The following is an 18,535-nucleotide window of genomic DNA, read 5'->3' on the forward strand; positions in this document are numbered from 1 at the left end:
CTTGGCCCATCTTTTGCTGCTTTCCGAGGAGCTGTTAGGGAGCTGGACGAGAAGTGGAGCAGCCGGGACATGAACCTGTGCCTGGGTGGTGTGCTAGCACAGCAGGTGGAGGCTGAGTCTACCCTCATGGTGCCATCCTGATAGAAGATAGACTTTTAGAATATATTCATTTACTTATTGGAAAGAAAAGAGAAAATGGAATCGAGCTCTCAGTCTGCCTGTTCACTGGCAAATTCCTGCAGTGTTAGGAGCTGGGCCAGGCTGAGGCCAGGGCAGGGAGCTCTGCATCTCCCTGTGGGTGATGGGGATCAGCAGCACAGGTTGGCTGCCTACGGGCACCTGGATGTGGCAGTGGCCCCAGAGTGCTTTTGGGAAGCCCTGTGGCTGTGCTGCAGTGTTTGAGTTCATGGGGCAAGAGGCCCGGCGAGCTGGGCGGCCTGGATGTGCTGTGGGCTTCATGGACGGCTGGGTCAGTGCTGTGGCTTGCAGTGGGGACCTCGTACGTGTGCACGCCCACAGCACTGGCATCCACTCGGCTCCCCATCTGGTTCTCTGCCAAGGCGCCTGGGGAAGCAGCAGAGCCCACAAGTACTTAGGCCTGTCTCCTCTGTGGGAGACCCAGGTGCTCCTGACTTCTGCCTGGTTCAGCCCCAGGTGTTGCAGCCATTTAGGGGACTGACCAACAGGTGAGATCTCCCCTCCCCTGCCCTTTCCCTCCCTCCACCCCTCTCCTCTTCTCCCCTCCCCTACCTTCCCCTCTTCCCTTGTCCTCTCCTTCCGTCCTCCCCTCTGCTCTGCTCCCCTCTCCTCCTGTCCCCTCTTCTCCCCTCCCCCTTTCCCCTCTCCCCTCCCCTGCTTCCCTCCCCTCCATCTCCCCCTCCCGCACTTTCACTACTTTGCATTTCGGGTAAGTCAGACAAGTCTTTAGGGCACATCTGCACGCGGGCTGGTGCGCACGCCCTGCGAGCGAGCACTGTGCTCAGTGGACAGGCAGCTCTGTGCTGACTTGCCCCGCTGCGCTTACAGATGTTTGGGACATGCAGTGAGGTTCCAGGCCACCCCTTCCCTCCCAGAGGAGTCCAGGCATTTGTCCAGGCGCAGGGCCCCCCGAAAGTGGTTTCTTTTTTTTTTTTTTTTATTTTTATTATTTTTTCATTGGAAAGACGGATATTCAGAAAGAGGAGAGACAGAGAGGAAGATCTTCCGTCCGATGATTCACTCCCCAAGTGAGCGCAACGGCCGATGCCATGCCGATCCGAAGCCAGGAGCCTCTTCCGGGTCTCCCACGCGGGTGCAGGTTCCCAAAGCTTTGGGTCGTCCTCGACTGCTTTCCCAGGCCACAGGCAGGGAGCTGGAAGGGAAGCGGGGCTGCTGGGATTAGAACCGGCGCCCATATGGGATCCCGGGCGTGCGAGGCGAGGACCTTAACCACTTGCGCCACCGCGCCGGGCCCCCGAAAGTGGTTTCTAAGGCAGGGGCTCCCCTTTGGGAGGGAGGGGCCATGCTGGCTGAGTCCAGCAGCACCTTCCTGAGGGTTGTGCCCACGCCCTGGCAAACCCAGCCTGGGGCACCATGCTACAGCTGTGAAAGGCTCCTCTCAGGCTGGAAAGGTGGAGTCACTAAGCCTCAGTTAGTTCAAACATCGCGGTACGTAGCTGATTCCTCAGGTGTTTGCAACAGCTGGGGCGCCCGACCCAAGTGAGGACCTGAAGCTCCGTCGGGCCTCTCACACGGGATGACCTGCATCTGCTGCTTCCACGTCATGCATCAGCAGCAAGCTGGCATTAAATGTGGAACGTGGGTTTGAACCCAGGACTGGGTTGGGATTTAGGTAACCCATGTTTGTCGTAACAGCTGAATCAGTTCTGTTTCCCACCCCCATCCCTCCACCCCCGCCCCAGTGGATTTGTGAGGAATGGTATTTGCAGGTGTCAGGCCTGAGGCGGGGCTCTCACCACACACGCCTGCTGAAGTGAGGTGAGTGTGCACTCTAGGATAGCTTCCTGGAGCTGAGCAGTGGTCAGGAAGGGTGCTAATGGGTCTTTGTCCTTTCAGGTGCCAGTTCAGAAAGAGCCCTGTGCCAGCACTGGCCGAGACAGAGATCAGCTGTTGAAGTACAACGTGGGCGATTTGGTGTGGTCCAAAGTGTCGGGTTATCCCTGGTGGCCCTGCATGGTCTCTGCTGATCCGCTGCTCCACAGCCACAGCAAGCTGAAAGGTACTGTACGGGACAGGTCTCACTGCCGTTCTCAGTCCTGGCTTCCCTCCTCACAAGGCTCCACTGCGGGGCAGTCTGCTGCTGCTTACCTGTTAGTCCTGTGTGTGTGCGGGCACGAGGTGCTGCCTGACCTGTTAGTCCTGTGTGTGTGCGAGGGGACGAGGTGCTGCCTGACCTAGTTAGTCCTGTGTGTGCGACGGGACGAGGTGCTGCCTGACCTAGTTAGTCCTGTGTGTGTGCGAGGGGACGAGGTGCTGCCTGACCTAGTTAGTCCTGTGTGTGTGTGCGGGCACGAGGTGCTGCCTGACCTAGTTAGTCCTGTGTGTGCGACAGGACGAGGTCCTGCCTGACCTAGTTAGTCCTGTGTGTGTGCGACGGGACGAGGTGCTGCCTGACCTAGTTAGTCCTGTGTGTGTGCGAGGGGACGAGGTCCTGCCTGACCTAGTTAGTCCTGTGTGTGTGCGACGGGACGAGGTCCTGCCTGACCTAGTTAGTCCTGTGTGTGTGCGGGGACAAGGTGCTGCTTGACCTGGTTAGTCCTGTGTGTGTGTGTGAGGGCACGAGGTGCTGCCTGACCTAGTTAGTCCTGTGTGTGTGTAAGGGCATGAGGTCCTGCCTGACCTAGTTAGTCCTGTGTGTGTGCGACGGGACGAGGTGCTGCCTGACCTAGTTAGTCCTGTGTGTGTGCGACGGGACGAGGTGCTGCCTGACCTAGTTAGTCCTGTGTGTGTGAGGGCACGAGGTGCTGCCTGACCTAGTTAATGCAGTGTGTGAGGACACAAGGTGCTGTATTAGCTGGTTAATCCAGTATGTGAGTGATGTTGAGCGTGTGTTACTAGTTAATCCAGTGTAAGATGGGTCATTTGGTGTGTTAGCTAGTTAATCCAGTGTGCAAGGGGACATTGGGTGCGTGTTGACTAGTTAATGCAGTTTGTGAGAGACATTGGGTGTATTACCTGTTAATCCAGTGTGTGAGGGGATATTGGGTGTGTAGGAAGTGCAGTGTGCAAGGCACATTGGGTGTGTGCCTAATCTGACCTAGTTGTTGTTGAAGAAGCCACCTTGACCTTCTGATGCTGTTGGATTTTTTTTTTTTGACTGAGTTTGATTTATTTTGCTTGAAGGAGAGGAAGTGAGAAAGGCTTTTCTTTGGTTCAGTTCTCAGTGACTGTTAGAGCTGGAGCTGGACCAGTGCAGGCCGAGGCCCCTCCAGGTCTTTGGCAGGCGCAGTGCCCAAGGACTTTGGCCGTCCTCTGCTGTTTCCTCAGGCCAGTCAGCAGAGAGCCGGATCAGAGGTGGAGCAGCCGGGGCTTGAATCGCTGCTCACAGGGCATGCTGGCATTGCAGGTGGAGATCCCCTGCGTGTGAATTCATGTATGAAGTATACATGCTTATTTCATTTTAGTGTGATGTGTAGATATTAAGAGGAGGAGCCAGGTGCCTTCTGTGGTCCTTGACTCGGTCCTTCGCTCGACACTGGGGTGCCACTCCTGCTGATGGTGGCATCATGTTCCTTGCAGTGGAGGCATGGGCTCTGCATGGCCAGCCTTCCAGGGCCCGTGGGTAGGCTGGTCGTCTCAGCTTCTGTTTTTCCGTGTGGACGGTGAGGGTGTGATGCTAACAGTGCCTGCCGAGCCCACGGCAGGCCCTAGAGAGGTTCAGCTGCATGTTGTGTCGGCGTTGGAGGAAACACACACAGCTCAGCTGCACACAGGGTCGGCGCTGGGTGCAGGGCGCTGGGAGCGGGGAGCTGGGAGCAGGGAGCTGGGAGCAGGGGCGCTGGGAGCAGGGCGCTGGGAGCAGGGCACTGGGAGCTGGGAGCAGGGGCGCTGGGAGCAGGGGTGCTGGGAGCAGGGGCGCTGGGAGCAGGGGTGCTGGGAGCAGGGGAGCTGGGAGCGGGGAGCAGGGCGCTGGGAGCAGGGGAGCTGGGAGCAGGGCGCTGGGAGCAGGGGCGCTGGGAGCAGGGGTGCTGGGAGCTGGGAGCAGGGGAGCAGGGGAGCTGGGAGCAGGGCGCTGGGAGCAGGGGCGCTGGGAGCAGGGGTGCTGGGAGCAGGGGCGCTGGGAGCGGGGAGCTGGGAGCAGGGGCGCTGGGAGCAGGGGAGCTGGGAGCAGGGGCGCTGGGAGCAGGGGAGCTGGGAGCAGGGGAGCTGGGAGCAGGGGAGCTGGGAGCGGGGAGCTGGGAGCAGGGAGCTGGGAGCTGTCCCCACTGCTAGTCTCAGTCACAGCGGTGTCAAGTGTTAATGCTTGTGTGTGTCTGAAACAGTTTCTTGTTGGCTTTGCTTTCTGTTTGTTGGTCAGGGCAGGGCCCAGCACTGCTGTCCCCTCCCTCCAAGGTCTGTCGCTCTGGGTGTCAGCACCTGCCCTCTGGACAGCTTGGCTCCTGCCTGGCAGTGGCACTCTAGCTGTCTCCTGAGCCATTGTCATGGGAAACAGTCCCTTCCCCTCTTGACCTCGAGCTGTGGTGAGACTCAGATCGGAACGGAGCCCAGAGCCACACCCTGGCGGGTGGCAGCTGCTCTGCCAGCCTAGCCCTGTGCTGTAGCCCCATGGTGCGCCTCTGCAGCGGAGGAGCCCTAGTGGGCATGAGCAGACGGACTGCAAATGGAGTGCCAACCCTGCAACAAGGACGTTCTGAGAACCCCAGGGGCCACTCGCTGTCCCATGTCCCACACCCAGGACTCCACATGAGGGAGCCACCAGGTCCTGGCAGCTGTTTCCCCGTGTGTGTCACAGGTGCCAGGGCTCAGGGCTTGTCAAGTGGGAGCTGTGTGTGTGTGTGTGTGTTTAAAGATTTATTTATTTTTATTACAAAGACATATTTATAGAGAAGGAGAGAGAGAGATCTTCCATCCACTGGTTCACTGCCCAAGTGGCCGCAATGGGCAGAGCTGAGTCAGTTGGAAGCCAGGATCCAGGAGCCTCTTCCAGGTATCCCACGTGGGTGCAGGGTCCATCCTGAGTGGATGGCTTTGGGCCGTCCTGGACTGCTTTCCCAGGTCACAGGCAGGGAGCTGGAAGGGACGCGGGGCCGCTGGGACACTAGTGCCACGTTGGGGTGCCAGGACTGCAGGTGAAGAGTTAGTACGTGGGCTTCCATGCAGACGCTCAACTTTATTCGATGAATTAGATTTCATTGCTGTATTTGCTAAGATCTAAGGTAATCTGCTGTTGTGCAGGCTTGTGTGCGTGATGTGAATCAAGGTGTTTAGTTTTTGCTCCTCCTGTGAGGTGCTGAGAGGCGTGTGGTGTTCGTGCCCCTTCCCACTCAAGGCTGTCCTTTTCCTGGCCTCTCGGGGGTCTTCTCCGTTGCTCCCACCCTCCCCAGCACTGAGGCCTCTCTAGGCCTGCTGCCCAGGGCCCAGCCTCCATGCGGGCAGCAGCCTGCCCGTGTCTGCCTCTTGTTGGCCTCCCTCCCACCGGAGAGGCTGTGTCTTTTGTGTCTCCTGTTGGCCAGCCTTAGTGGCTCTGGTCAACTCAGTGGCTCCACCGACTCAGGAGGAAGGTGTTGGCTCTGTTTAGAGCAGATGGCCAGGGCCCCAGGTGGCCTGGTGAGCTGTGGCGGGAGGAATTGGGCACCAGGAGCCTTAGTGGAAGCCAGGGTTAGGAGAGCAGGACGAGCACTTAGCCTCAGAAATGGGCATGGGGGCCTAGCGGTGTGGCCTAGTGGCTAAAGTCCTCGCCTTGAATGCGCCGGGATCCCATATGGGCGCCGATTCTAATCTCAGCAGCTCCACTTCCCATCCAGCTCCCTGCTTGTGACCTGGGAAAGCAGTTGAGGACGGCCCAAAGCTTTGGGACCCTGCACTCGTGTGGGAGACCCGGAAGAGGTTCCTGGCTCCTGGCTTCGGATCGGCACAGTACCGGCTGTTGTGTTCACTTGGGGAGTGAATCATCGGACACAGGATCTTCTTCTCTGTCTCTCCTCCTCTCTGTATATCTGACTTTCCAATAAATAAATAAATCTTAAAAAAAAAAAAAAAAGAAAAGAAACGGGCATGGGAAAGCAGGACTCTTGCTAATGGTATTTGTGTGCTTAAAGTGTGAGATAGTTGCCTCCTGGCCCAGAATCAAACTCAGCTGCCTCAGAAATACCTGTAAAGGGACTGGTGTGCAGGGTGACGCCCTGCCTCGGGTGCCAGCACCGTTGGTGGCGTGTCGATTGGGGTCTCGGCAGCTCTGCTCTCATCAGGAAAGCTCAAGTGGACCCATGCCACCCATGGGAGACCCAGGAGTTTCCGTCTCCTGGACTCAGCCTGGGCCAGTCCCTGCCACTGTGGCCGTTTGGAGAGTGAACCCCTGGAAGGAAGATCTCTGTCCCTTCCCCTCCTCTCTGTGGCTCTTTCAGAGAAGCTGGAGAGTCTTAGTGAAGGGTGACCCTGGGCAGTGAAGTTGGGTTGTCAGCTCGTCTCTGGGTAGGGAGACCTCACAGAGGCCATGGGGTCAGGGTGGAGCGTTTTGCTTCTGTTACTTTCCTGTATGAAGAAAACAAACACGATGCGAGTCATTGTATGTGCTGCACAGATGTTCCTCCCTGGGAGGATGCTGGGGTGAGTGGGCGGACAAGGGGGAGCCTTTTTTCTGCCAAGGGTCATTTGGATACTCGTGACATCATTGGTGAGCCACTGGCTGCAGTAGATTTAGGGAATTGTGGGCCTGGCGTGGTAGCCTATTGGCTAAAGTCCTTGCCTTTCATGGGCTGGGGCCCCATATGGGTGCTGGTTTCGTGTCCCAGGTATTCTACTCCTCATGCAGCTCTCTGCCTGTGGCCTGGGAAGGCAGTGGAGTGGACGGCCCAAAGCCTGGCACCTGCACCCGTGTGGGAGACAGGAAGAGGCTCCTGGCTCCTGGCTTTGGATTGATTCAGCTCTGGCTGTTTTGCCCACTTGGAGAGTAAACCAGCGGATGGAAGATCTTCCTCTCTGTCTCTCTGTATAAACCTGACTTCCTAATAAAAAGAAATACATCTTAAAAAAATTATGGAACTGCGAGTCCTGCCTGTGGTCACGTGGTTAGGGCCAGATCGGGTGGTTGCTGGCACAGCTCCACACCCCTGGTCTAGATACACTTTCCTTTCTAGCAGAAGCTCTTTAGCAGTGGAGTGCAAACCATAAACCCCTGGTGTCTTCTGGAATCTTGAGTGTTTCTGGAGCAGAGGTTTGCATATCTGGGCGCAAGCTGCTTTGCCCTGGAGAGTGGATGTGAACATCTTCCCACACGTTCTCCCTCCCAGGATGCCGCGGGTGACGGGGAGGCCGAGAGGAGGCGGCGCTTTGCTGCACCGAGCAACAGGCCGGAGCTAGGCTGAAGGCCTGTGCTGGACACTCAGTCTGGTTCCCCGGCCGGCGCCACCTGCCGCCTCCAGGTGTGTCCTGGCAGGCTCCTGGAGTGGGCGCAGAGCCACTCTGTTCCCGCTGTAACTGCTGTGGTTTGGGGTCTTTGGTGTCTGAGCCTGGGCCAGCTCCCAGCTCCCTGCTCGTGTGACACGGGAGGACCCGGGGACGCAGCAGGAGTGAGAGGATCCTGGTTCCCGCCTGCCGGCCGTGGGCACCGGAATGTATCGTTGAGATGTGTTCTGTTGGTTTCTTACTCGGTGACGATCGAGATGAAGGCCGGGTTCTTCATTTCCTGGCTCTGGCCCCTAAGGCCATTGCTGCTGGTGAATTATGTGTTTTTATGAATTTGTATAAATATTAAAGGAGAAAACAACTTATGTTCTGCATTGTGCTTTATTGTAACCCTTCTGTATTATCTAGAGTTAGATGTTGGCAGTCAGTGCACATTTGCAGTGCTGACACTGCGGTCAGCAGTTTACCTGCTGTGCCATGGTGCCGGTCCCTTTGCTGCTTTGTGTGTGTGTAAAGGTTTATTTATTCTTATTGGAAAGTCAGATATACAGAAAGGAGGAGACACAGAAAGATCATCTTCCAGCTACTGATTTACTCCCCTAGTGGCCTCAATGGCTAGAGCTGAGCTGATCTGAAGCCAGGAGCCAGGAGCTTGTTCTTGGTCTCCCATGCAGGTGCAGGGTCTCAAGACTTTGAACCATCATTGATTGCTTACCAGGCCACAGGCAGGGAGCTGGATGGGAAGTGGAGCGTGCAGGCGAGGGCTTAGCCACTGAACCATCATGCCAGGCCCCCCCTTAGGTTTCTTTAAGACACTTTCCTGAGAAACTTGCATTGTTTTCTGAGGTTTCACGCTGAGCTCTTTGTTGGTTAGCTTTCCCTTTGTGCTAGAGTGTGTTTTCTGGCATTCTAGGCAAGTGTGTCTCCAGGTTCATAAGCTGCATAAAGATCTTATCTGGAAAAACCATGGACACACACAGGTACAGATCCTCCACCCTTTGTTCCCTCCTCAGGCGGGCCTGGCTGGGCTGCAGCCAGGAGGAGCTGGGAACCCCACCCGGGCTCATGGGGTAGGGGAGAGCTGAAGTGCTTGGCCAGGGCCGTTGCCTCCCAGGTGCACCATGGGATCTGAGTCGGAAGCTGAGCAGCTGGTGCCGGCCCAGCGCTGTGGGCAGTTTCACCTGCACGCAGCTCAGGTGCCCCTTGTGCTTGCTGATGCCCTGGTTAGTATTTCACAGCTGCACCTCGGAAGCCAGTGCTGTCTCTTTGCAGAGTCCGCTGGCTGCTGGCCTTTTAGGGTGTGTGTTGTCTGTCTGCCGCAGCTCCCCGGGGACCTTTTGTTGTTTCTGGGAGGCCTGTCCTGGGGTGTTCGCGGGGAAGACTGTTTTCCATGGTGATCCTTGTCTTTTTAAAATTTTCATCGGAAAGGCAGATTTACAGAGAGAAGGAGAGACACAGAGAAAGATCTTCCATCCATTGGTTCACTCCCCAAATGGCTGCAGCAGCCACCGCTGAGCTGATCTGAAGCCGGGAGTCAGGAGCTTCTTTCAGGTCTCCCACATGGGTGCAGGGTGCCCAGGCCTTGGACCTTCCTCGACTGCCTTCCCAGGCCACAGGCAGGGAGCTGGATGGGAAAAGGAGCAGTGGGGCACTGACTGGAGCCCATGTGGGATCCTGACGCTTGAAGGGGGAGGACGAACCGATTGAGCCTTTGTGCTAGGCCCAGATTTTAAATTTCTAGTACCTCTGCTTTTTTTTCCTGCATTCCCTTTTCATAGCTGAGTAGGGTTTTGCTTTGTGGTGTCTGCGGCCCTGCAGCGCTGTGAGCTCCTGTGTGTTCTGTGCTCACACGTACTGGGTCCCTCCTTATGCCCTGGGGACACCTGGCCGTCTGCAGCCTCGGGGCCAGCTGGTCGTTGGCTGCTAGCTGGGGGTGGGACGTGTTGTGTGCTTCAGCTTTCCTGGAAGTGTCCTGTAGTGGTTGGTACACTTGGTCCCTGGTTTTGACTGGGGTCCCTGCGCTTTCCCTGTCTTCCCTGCTGGCGAGCCATCTTTCCTCATCTGCCGTGTCTGGCTGTGCTTCAGGCCCTGCTTCCTGTAGCTGAGCTGGAGAAGCTGTGGACTCCTGGAGGTTGCGCGGTGATCCCAGTTGCTCCTGGAGACCGTGGGGTAGCTGGCGGCTGTGTGATGCCAGTTTTCTTGCTGTGTGCCCCGTGCCTGTACTCTGAAGGTGTGCCCTGGGTCGTGTGTCTTGCACCTGCCCCCTCTTGGCAGTGGCGGGGTGGCATGATGGAGGCGAGCAGGTTAACATGCTCAGAGCACCAGGCCACTTCAGAGTAGCGCTAGATTTGCCAAAATTCACCCTCAAATTCTAACTTCCTGTTCTACTGCTTTGTTTTAAATAACTAGGTCAGAAGAAGAGTACGCGACAGTACCACGTGCAGTTCTTCGGTGACGCCCCAGAAAGGGCGTGGATATTTGAAAAGAGCCTCGTCGCTTTTCAAGGAGAAGAACAGTTTGAGAAGTTGTGCCAGGAGAGCGCCAAGCAGGCGCCCACGAAAGCTGAGAAAATGAAGGTAACACGCTCCTTCAGGAGAGTTTCCGATCAGTTTTAGTTTTTGTCATATATTGTTTGGAATTTGTAGTTGAAGTGCTGTCTGCTGGGTCAGCCAAGGTCAGCCAGGTCAACCAGGGTCAGCCGGGGTCAGCCAAGGTCAGCCGGGGTCAGCCAAGGTCAGCCGGGTCAGCCAAGGTCAGCCAGGTCAGCCAAGGTCAGCTGGGTCAAGCAGGGTCAGCTGGGTCAGCCAGTGTCAGCCGGGTCAGCCCAGGGTCAGCCGGGTCAGCCAAGGTCAGCCAAGGTCAGCCAGGGTCAGCCAAGGTCAGCCAAGGTCAGCTGGGTCAAGCAGGGTCAGCTGGGTCAGCCAGTGTCAGCCGGGTCAGCCGGGGTCAGCCAAGGTCAGCCGGGTCAGCCAAGGTCAGCCAGGGTCAGCCAGGTCAGCCAAGGTCAGCCAAGGTCAGCTGGGTCAAGCAGGGTCAGCAGTGTCAGCCGGGTCAGCCGGGGTCAGCCAAGGTCAGCCAGGGTCAGCCAGGTCAGCCAAGGTCAGCCAAGGTCAGCTGGGTCAAGCAGGGTCAGCTGGGTCAGCCAGTGTCAGCCGGGTCAGCCCAGGGTCAGCCGGGTCAGCCGGGGTCAGCCAAGGTCAGCCAGCATCAGCCAGGTCAGCCGGATCAGCCAGCGTCAGCCGGGCTGTGCTGGCGGCGTGTGGCAGGTCTGTCCCTGGTCTGGTGACCCCTTTATTCCCGTCAGGCTGGTAGGTTCCACTGGCTCATGCGGGTGCCCTGGGATCGCTAGTTTAAAGAAACAGTGAAGTGACTGTGTGGGACTGAATTGTATCCAAAACCTAAGTCAGCCTGTGCCCTTGGGCTCACCTGAAGTTGGAAGCGTGCCTTTTTAAGAGTGAGAGGACTCGGGAGTGTGTCTGAGCTCGGCCATCTTTTTCTTCGCAGCTCTTGAAGCCCATTTCAGGGAAGCTGAGGGCGCAGTGGGAAATGGGCATGGCCCAGGCCGAGCAGGCTGCAGGCATGTCTGTCGAGGAACGCAAGGCCAAGTTCACCTTCCTGTACGTGGGGGACCAGCTTCACCTCAACCCGCGAGTCGCCGAGGAAGCCGGCCTTGCGGTGGAGCCGCTGGGCGCAGCGGGAGAAGCCCCGCCGTGTGTGAGGGAGGAGGCCGTGAAGAGGAGACGGAGAGCCAGACCCTCGCCTGCCGCGTCCGAGCGGGGGCCTGGCTCCGCGCACAGCCCCCCGCTGCACCCGGCGGAGGCGGACCCCAAGAGAGGAGTGGGGCTTTCCCCTGGCAGGAAGAGGGCCTCGGTCCCGGCCCCCCGAGGCAGGCGAGCAGACACGGCGTCCCAGTTTCTGGTCTTCTGTCAGAAGCACCGGGAGGAGGTCAGTGGTCAGGCCCTCGTGGGAGGAGCGTGCGTGGGCGCTGCGGGTGTCGGCGGGGGCTGCGGGTCCCTGGCCCACGCTGCGCCCGGCCTAGTCAGTACTGACACCCTGGTGGTCACTGGGCCACCTGGGAGGGTGCCAGGAGCTGGGCCTCGCCCCGCTGCCCTGGGTGGCACACCGGCCTGTGAGATGGTGGCTGGCGCTCCCTGCAGGCCTGCGGGGAGAGCCTGGGAAAGCTGCTCACGGCCTTGGTGAGATGTGGAGTCTGGTACACAGGGGGAGGTGGGGGACCGGGTCCCCACGTTTGGCAGAGTTCACTGTGACTTGGAACTTTGGGTTCTGGCTTTCTGTTGTACTCCCCCTTTCGATTGCGTTTGCTTGGGAATTTTCCGAATAGCAGCCTAAATCCCTCATGGTTAAATGTTCTGATGCTGATTTTATAGACGCTGTCATGAATGTTTAACCAGCAGCTGTTTCTGCGTCAGCAGCATGGCATGGTGACGGGGCCGTGGGCAGTTGAGACCAGTGAGAGCGTGGGTCCTGGCAGGCACCCCGGCCCTGAGGGCCAGCGACATCCTGCAGGCAGTGGGAGGGACAGTGGGAGGAACTGGGAGGCTCAGGGCGGCAGGGCTGGCTTTGTGTTAGGAGACTGTTGCGGTGGATCGGGGTACACACGATGGGTAGACAAAGGGCTTTTGGTAAAATGGGTCCCTTCCTCCGTGAAGGGTGGTGGGCCTTAGCAGGTGCAAGACCCAGATGCCGTCCTGGGCCCTGCCTTGGTCCTCCAGCCACGGCTGTGCTTGGAGACTTGCTCTCCTCCCGGTCGCTCTGCTCATGTGTGTCACATTTCATTTATTACAGGGTGGAGTGAGTCTAACTCAGGAGACACCACGCTGCTTTCCCCTTCCACGGCGCTTTCTGTTTTTAAAATTTAAAGTTCTTCAATAATAATTTACTTTATTTTGGATGATGTTTCTATAGTTGAGAAGGATGCATGGCCATGTGGACCACCAATTAGGGTGGGGAGGATCGAGGAATAGGGAAGCGTGGATGAGACAGCTGCCTCCAATCTCCTTTTCTCCCTGTATCTGGGGAAGAGGAGAGCAGGGGAGAGGACCACTCCCAGCAGCCTAACCACGGCAGCACCCAGGGGTGGGGGACGGCCACTTACGGTCATCCCAGGGTCCCCAGTGTGGAGCCTGTTCTGAGGGCACTGCCCAAGCAGGTTCGGTAGTTCTGAGGTGTTGATTTTGTTGTTCCAAGCTTGGGGAAGTCCTCCCAAGGCCCACTGGCTGACACAGTCCACCTTAGGGTCTCTGCTCCCCCAGATACTTGCTGTCAAAACTTCACCGGGAGAGCTGTGCAGTTTGTCCTGCCCTCCGTGGTCCTGGACGTCCTCTGCAGGCCTCGATGAACTGGCTGTCATGTCCCGATGTGCTTCTGGGCGTGCCGTCCACCTCACAGGCTCCAGCACCCGAGCAGGCCCAGTTGTGACCCATGTACCCCACGGTCAGCGCACAGCTCCTATGATTGTCACTGTGGTTGGCATTCTGAGTGCAGCGGTCCATTTGGGGTGAGGGGAGCAGAGGTGACCCCAGAGCTGACTGCTACGTGTGCCAGCCAGTCCGGGGTCCGTCTTCGTCCACCACTCACATCAACTTTTACACAGATTCACCTAGTCACCTATCAGACCTGTCCCCAGCCCCAGCTCATACGCAAACCCGTGGATGCGGTGGCCCAGCCTCACCCTGTCCACCACACACTTGGCTCCACATTTACCAGCGGGAACTGTAGCCTAGTTGGCTGACCCCAGTAACTACCACCTGGCTCTCCCCCAGCCCATTTCTGCACAAGCAACAGATTGGTCCCGTCTTCCCTGCATCCGTTGAGCTCTCATACAGACCCGCGGGTGTTGGATCCTAGCTCATCCCAAGTGACCCCACTATCCAGGCCACACTCATGCTGGTGGGTGCCACTGCCTGTCCAGCCACGCCTGCCCCAGCCCTGGGTACTAGTGTTGTTCAACTGTGGGAGCTGTGGCCCATTAGCGGGGTGCCCAGTTTCCCTACTAGGCCCACTCCCTGGTTCTCATGCCCACGAGTGGAGCTGTGGCCCATTAGCGGGATGCCCAGTTTCCCTACTATCTCCCTTTCCTTCTTTTTACATTCCCTTGTTTACTTCACAAATAAAACTTATTTCTTTGCACATGTGTAACCAAAAAGCCATGACGGAAGGAGAGGCACAGAGATTCAGACCCCACATGACAGCCTGGCTAGGGCAGGCTGAAGCCAGGGGCTGTCCTCCGCTGCTTCTCCAGGACACAGGCAGGGAGCTGGATCTGAATGGAGCAGCCTGGACTTGAACCAGTGATCATAGGAGATGCTGGCCTTGCAGGTGGAGGCTAAATTTGCTGAGGCACAGTGCTGCCCCGTGCCATTTGAATAAATAAGCAACTGTAAAATGGGAGGGCTGTGTGTGAGAACATGAACATAGATATACAGCCGGTGGCCGTCTGTGACCTGGGAGCTGCCTGTGGGGGTCTCGGGTATTTAGGGAGAGGTGCCCCCTGCCCTGGGGAGGTTTGATGCTACCCAGTGGAACGCGCAGTGTGCGTCCTTTCCATCTCGGGGTCTCCCCTCTGCGTCTGAGGAGGCACCAAATTGTTCAACACTGAGAGGCTGTGCAAAGTGTGTCAGCCAGGGGTGCTGCACAACAGCTCTGCAGGGCAGGCCGCAGGTGCTGTGCAGGCCCTGGCCCATGTGCCAGCTCTGCCGGGTGTGCAGGCCCTGGCTTGTGGACCAGCGCTGGCTCAAGTCCCAGTTGCTCTAGCTCCCGTGCTCCCGGGAGAGCAGTGCGGGGTGCTCAGGTGGGAGACCTGGAGGGGTCCCGCACCCCAGGCTTAGCCAGCCCCGGCCATTGTGGCCACTTGCGGCGTCTCCGTGTGTGTCTCTTCTTTCTGTAACTCTGCCTTCCAAATAAAATAGAAATAAACAGTTTTCTAAAAAAAGAAACTGTCAAGGTTAAGGAGCTGGAGATGTTACTGGTCCCTGTGTGAGTGCTGTGTGCATGTCTGCTGTGATGCTGGTCTTTCGGTCATAACGCGGTTTTCTTAGAACATGGGCCTGAATTTGTGGTGATTACAGTCTTTTCCCTAATACCGGTTTTTAGATACATTAGTGTTGGATGAGTGCCTGTGTCATGTTCATGTTATACATGACCTCAAAGCTTAGCTTGTTTCTCCTTTTAAGATTTATTTGTTTTTATTGGAAAAGCAGATTTACAGAAAGGAGAAACAGAAAAAGATCTTCCATCCACTGGCTCACTCCCCAAGTGGCCACAAGAGCCAAGTCTGAGCTGATCTGAAGCCAGGAGCCTCTTCTGGGTCCCCCACGCGGGTGCAGGATCCCAAGGCTCTGGGCCGTCCTCGACTGCTTTCCCAGGCCACAGGCAGGGAGCTGGATGGGAAGTGGGGCTGCTGGGACAGAAAGCGCAGCCCCTATAGCATGCCGGCACCTATAGGTGAGGATTAGCCAACTGAATCATCACGCTGGCACCTCAGAGCTTAGACCTGGAGACAGCAGCCGTGGGTGGGCTTGCAGTGAGACCCCTGGGGGGATGCCCTGTGCTGGCGCCCCAGCCTGGTTTACTCCTGGGCTCTGTGTGGGTTGCTGTGGCAGTGGCCTCCCAGTGTGTGTGCACTGGGAAAGTGGTGCAGGCTCAGGGAGCTGCCGGCGGGGGGCGCTGCCCCCTTACAGCACGGGGACCTGTGGACAGGGTTGCCAGCCGCGCCGTCCTCCCGGCCCACCACAGAGCGAGGATTCTCAGGCACATTTCTCACTCCCTTGTCTTGCCAGGCGCCTGCTGCTATTTTTTCTTCTTTTTTACTTATTTATTTTTTTAAAGATTGATTTATTTGAAAGGCAGAGTGGCAAAGAGTGAGTGAGCACGGGCAGCTGTTGGTTTACTGCCCGAGTGGCCATAGCAGCCACGAGCGGGGCAGGCGGAAGCCAGGAGCTCCCCCGGTCCCGTCACGGTGACAGACACGAGCGCCAGCAGAGTGCTGGACTTTCCGCAGCCCATGGGGGATGCCAGTGTCTGCCTGCTGCCCCCGGGCGGCCCATGGCACTGGGGACACAGCTGGCTCTGCCCAGTCTGGGAGTTGGATCCCCAGCACTGCTGAGAGGTGCTTGGGGCTGTAGTGACGGCTCTGAGCTGTGGCATTTGGTGTTCTGTGTACAGAAAGAGGAGATAGCCATGCCGAGGCCTCCGCTTGGCTGACAGATCCAGTGTGTCACTGTGTGAACTGGCATCCAGTATTCACAGTGGCCTTTGCTGTTTTATTTCTTCACTAGAAGATATTAGTTCTTACAAATAGAAAGCTGTGCTTATTTACTTGGAAGGTAGAGGACAGAGCTTCATGCAGAGGGCCGCACTGCCACTTGAAGCCAGGAGCTTCCTCTGGTCTCCCGTGGAGTGCAGGGACTCCAGGACATAAGCCGTTCTCTGCACTAGCAGGGAGCTGGATGGGGAGCGGAGTAACTGGGACTCAAACCTGCCTGTGTGGGATGCTGGCATTGCCTCAGTGGACTCACCTGCTGCACCACAGCACTGCCTGACCCTTGGGGTGGGGTTGGGGCCACGTGCAAGGCTAGCCTCAAAGGGGATTTGGGGATCTCAGAGACAGTTCATGCTGCCCGCACATTGGTGAGAGAGGTGTGGAGGTACTGGGCAGGGGTGGCTGAGAGAAGGAGGCTGGAGGCATCCATGGGTGTGCTGTGTGGAGTGGTCAGACAAGGAGGAAGAGCTGGAGGCAGTTAAGCAACAGCCAGCCTGCACCCCGGAGGGCCTGTGTGAGGCTGGGGTGCCCAGTATGATGGTGGTGGTCGCCGGGGAGACAGGTGCAGCGTAGCCTTGCAGGGGGAAGGGGTGCCGTGTGGCTGGAGGGGAAGGGGTGCAGCAGGAGGCTGGATGTGTGAGGTGACCGTCTTACGAGTAGGGCTTGTCTGTGTTGGATGGTAGGTTGCTTTTTCTCTTTTTTAAAGATTCATTTTTATTTGAAAGGCAGGTTAGCAGAGAGAAATATTTTCCAGTCCCCTGCTTCTCTCCCCAGATAGCTACAGCAGCTGGAACTGGGCCAGCTTGCGGCCAGGAGCCTCTTCCGGGTCTCCCACATGGGTGCAGGGGCCCAGGACTCGGGCCGTCTTGCTGCTTCAGCAGGCCATTATCAAGGAGGTGAATTCTAAGTGGGGCAGCCGTAAGGGATGCCGGCACCACAGGCGGAGGCTTAAGCTACTCCCCCACGAAGCTGACCCCATCTTCACTTTTCCAAGGAAGAAACTCTTAGGAGATTCACTCACTTCAAGGGGCAGGGGCGTGAAGAGCAGGGATGGAAAGAGAGTCTCGCCAGGTGCCCACCACAAGCAGGCTGGGCAAGGGCCAAGGCATACCACAGTGGCAGGGCCTTGAACTGCCTGGTGCTTGCAGGTTGGATGTACGGCTGGGCCTCGAGCTCACCCACTCGGGGCGGACCCACAAGTCCTGGGGGGTGTCCCGGCCCAGCAGCGCTTGCAGGGGCCTGCTCTCCCTGACTTGGAGCTCAGCGGCCCGGGGGAGTGGGGCTAGCTCCTGGCGTTCTTGATCCCGTGTTGACACGAATGTGACAGTCGTGCTCACTGTCGTGAAGTGCAGCAGGCGCTGCCTGTGTGGAGGCTGCCATGCTCATGCGCTAGCTGTCCTAGTGTCCCTGGGCCTGGTCCTCTGACCCCAGCCCTCCTGTCTGCTCAGGTGGTGGCGGAGCACCCGGAGGCCTCAGGGGAGGAGATTGAGGAGCTGCTGGGGTCCCAGTGGGACATGCTCAGTGAGAAGCAGAAGGCTCGCTACAACACCAAGTTTGCCCTCGTGACCTCGGCTGCACCTGGAGACGATCCCGGTGAGTGTCGCCCTGGGCTGGCTCCTCCACGCCGTGCACCGTGGCTGACTCCCTCAGTCTGCCCCCAAAAGCCAGGCTCCGTGGTCTCTGGGCCTGGGGGCTGTCAGGGGGAGGGGAAGGCCGTTTTAAGGCCTGGGGTCTGTCAGTGACTTGTGGGGTCAGATTTGGCATCTGTAGCCCCGGGGGGGGGGTGGCTAGAAAGAGTCGGCACAGTGCGCTGCGCGTCTGCTTGAGCACATGCAGGGGGAGCAGCTGGCAGGGTTCCCCTTGGGTTTATGCTGCCACTCTGCTTTAGGCTTCCTGCTGTGACACCTGGAGCACGCGTGTAGTCATGGTGAGGGCTGTCAGACGGCATGCGTGGGATGAGAGTTGACTTCCACTGTGTTGGAAAGGCAGAGGGTCAGAAATAGTCTGGGTCCCTCTCGTGCCCACAGAGTTGTGTCTCCCGTGGGTGGCCCCAGTGTGGTCATTAGCAGGAAGCAGACACTGGGTGGGTGCAGGCACCCACGCCGTGACTCACCACTGTGCCGAGTGGACACGTCAGTGTAAAAATAAGAGATGAATCCAAACACAAATGATCAGAATTCATCTGTGAGTTGTGCGGAGGTGAGACCCGAAGTGTTGGAAGACAGGTAGCTGGACAGCATGCCCAGACTGCCTGGGAGTGCCCCGTGCGCTCCATCCCGGCCGGGCTCACCTGCGTGCCCTGTTCCCTCGGTGTTGTTGTCCTGACTCAGGGTTTTCTAGTTTGCTGTATCAGCTATCTAATTATTCTTAATTTTGATTTTGTTCAGTTATGCCATGCTTGCTGCAAATACTGTAATTTAGAATAGCAAGGATCTTTAGGGATTGTGTACTTTCTTTGAAAGTCAAAAGTTTGCCTCTTCATGATCAGCGACTGACTTGCCTAAGGCTGAAGTGGGCATTCCCAGAGGCGGCGTGGGCGTGCCCCTTCGGCTGTCGGCAGGGCTGGGCCCACAGGCTGGTCTAACGTTCTGCATAACCATGCTGTTGACGGCCCAGACGGCATCCTGTCTGTCACCAACCTCGTTTAGGGTCATGGTAGAACAGTGAAGCTCTGCCTCATTCTGTGACATG

General features: G+C 57.7%; 1 protein-coding gene across 3 annotated transcripts in view; it reads left to right on the top strand.

The window, feature by feature from the left end:
- NSD2 (nuclear receptor binding SET domain protein 2) overlaps nucleotides 1-18,535 on the top strand; it is a 71,052-nt gene that overhangs the window by 28,747 nt on the left and 23,770 nt on the right. For all 3 annotated transcript variants that reach the window (XM_040966401.1, XM_040966403.1, XM_040966402.1), the window contains 4 exons: nucleotides 2,056-2,218; nucleotides 9,973-10,139; nucleotides 11,068-11,508; nucleotides 17,293-17,437. In XM_040966401.1, coding sequence (XP_040822335.1) covers nucleotides 2,056-2,218; nucleotides 9,973-10,139; nucleotides 11,068-11,508; nucleotides 17,293-17,437 — 916 coding nt within the window. The remainder of the gene's footprint in view (nucleotides 1-2,055; nucleotides 2,219-9,972; nucleotides 10,140-11,067; nucleotides 11,509-17,292; nucleotides 17,438-18,535) is intronic.

This window comes from Ochotona curzoniae, unplaced genomic scaffold, assembly GCF_017591425.1.
Source record: "Ochotona curzoniae isolate NIBS_2020 unplaced genomic scaffold, NIBS_Ocur_1.0 scaffold_4505, whole genome shotgun sequence".
Taxonomy (NCBI): Eukaryota; Metazoa; Chordata; class Mammalia; order Lagomorpha; family Ochotonidae; genus Ochotona; species Ochotona curzoniae.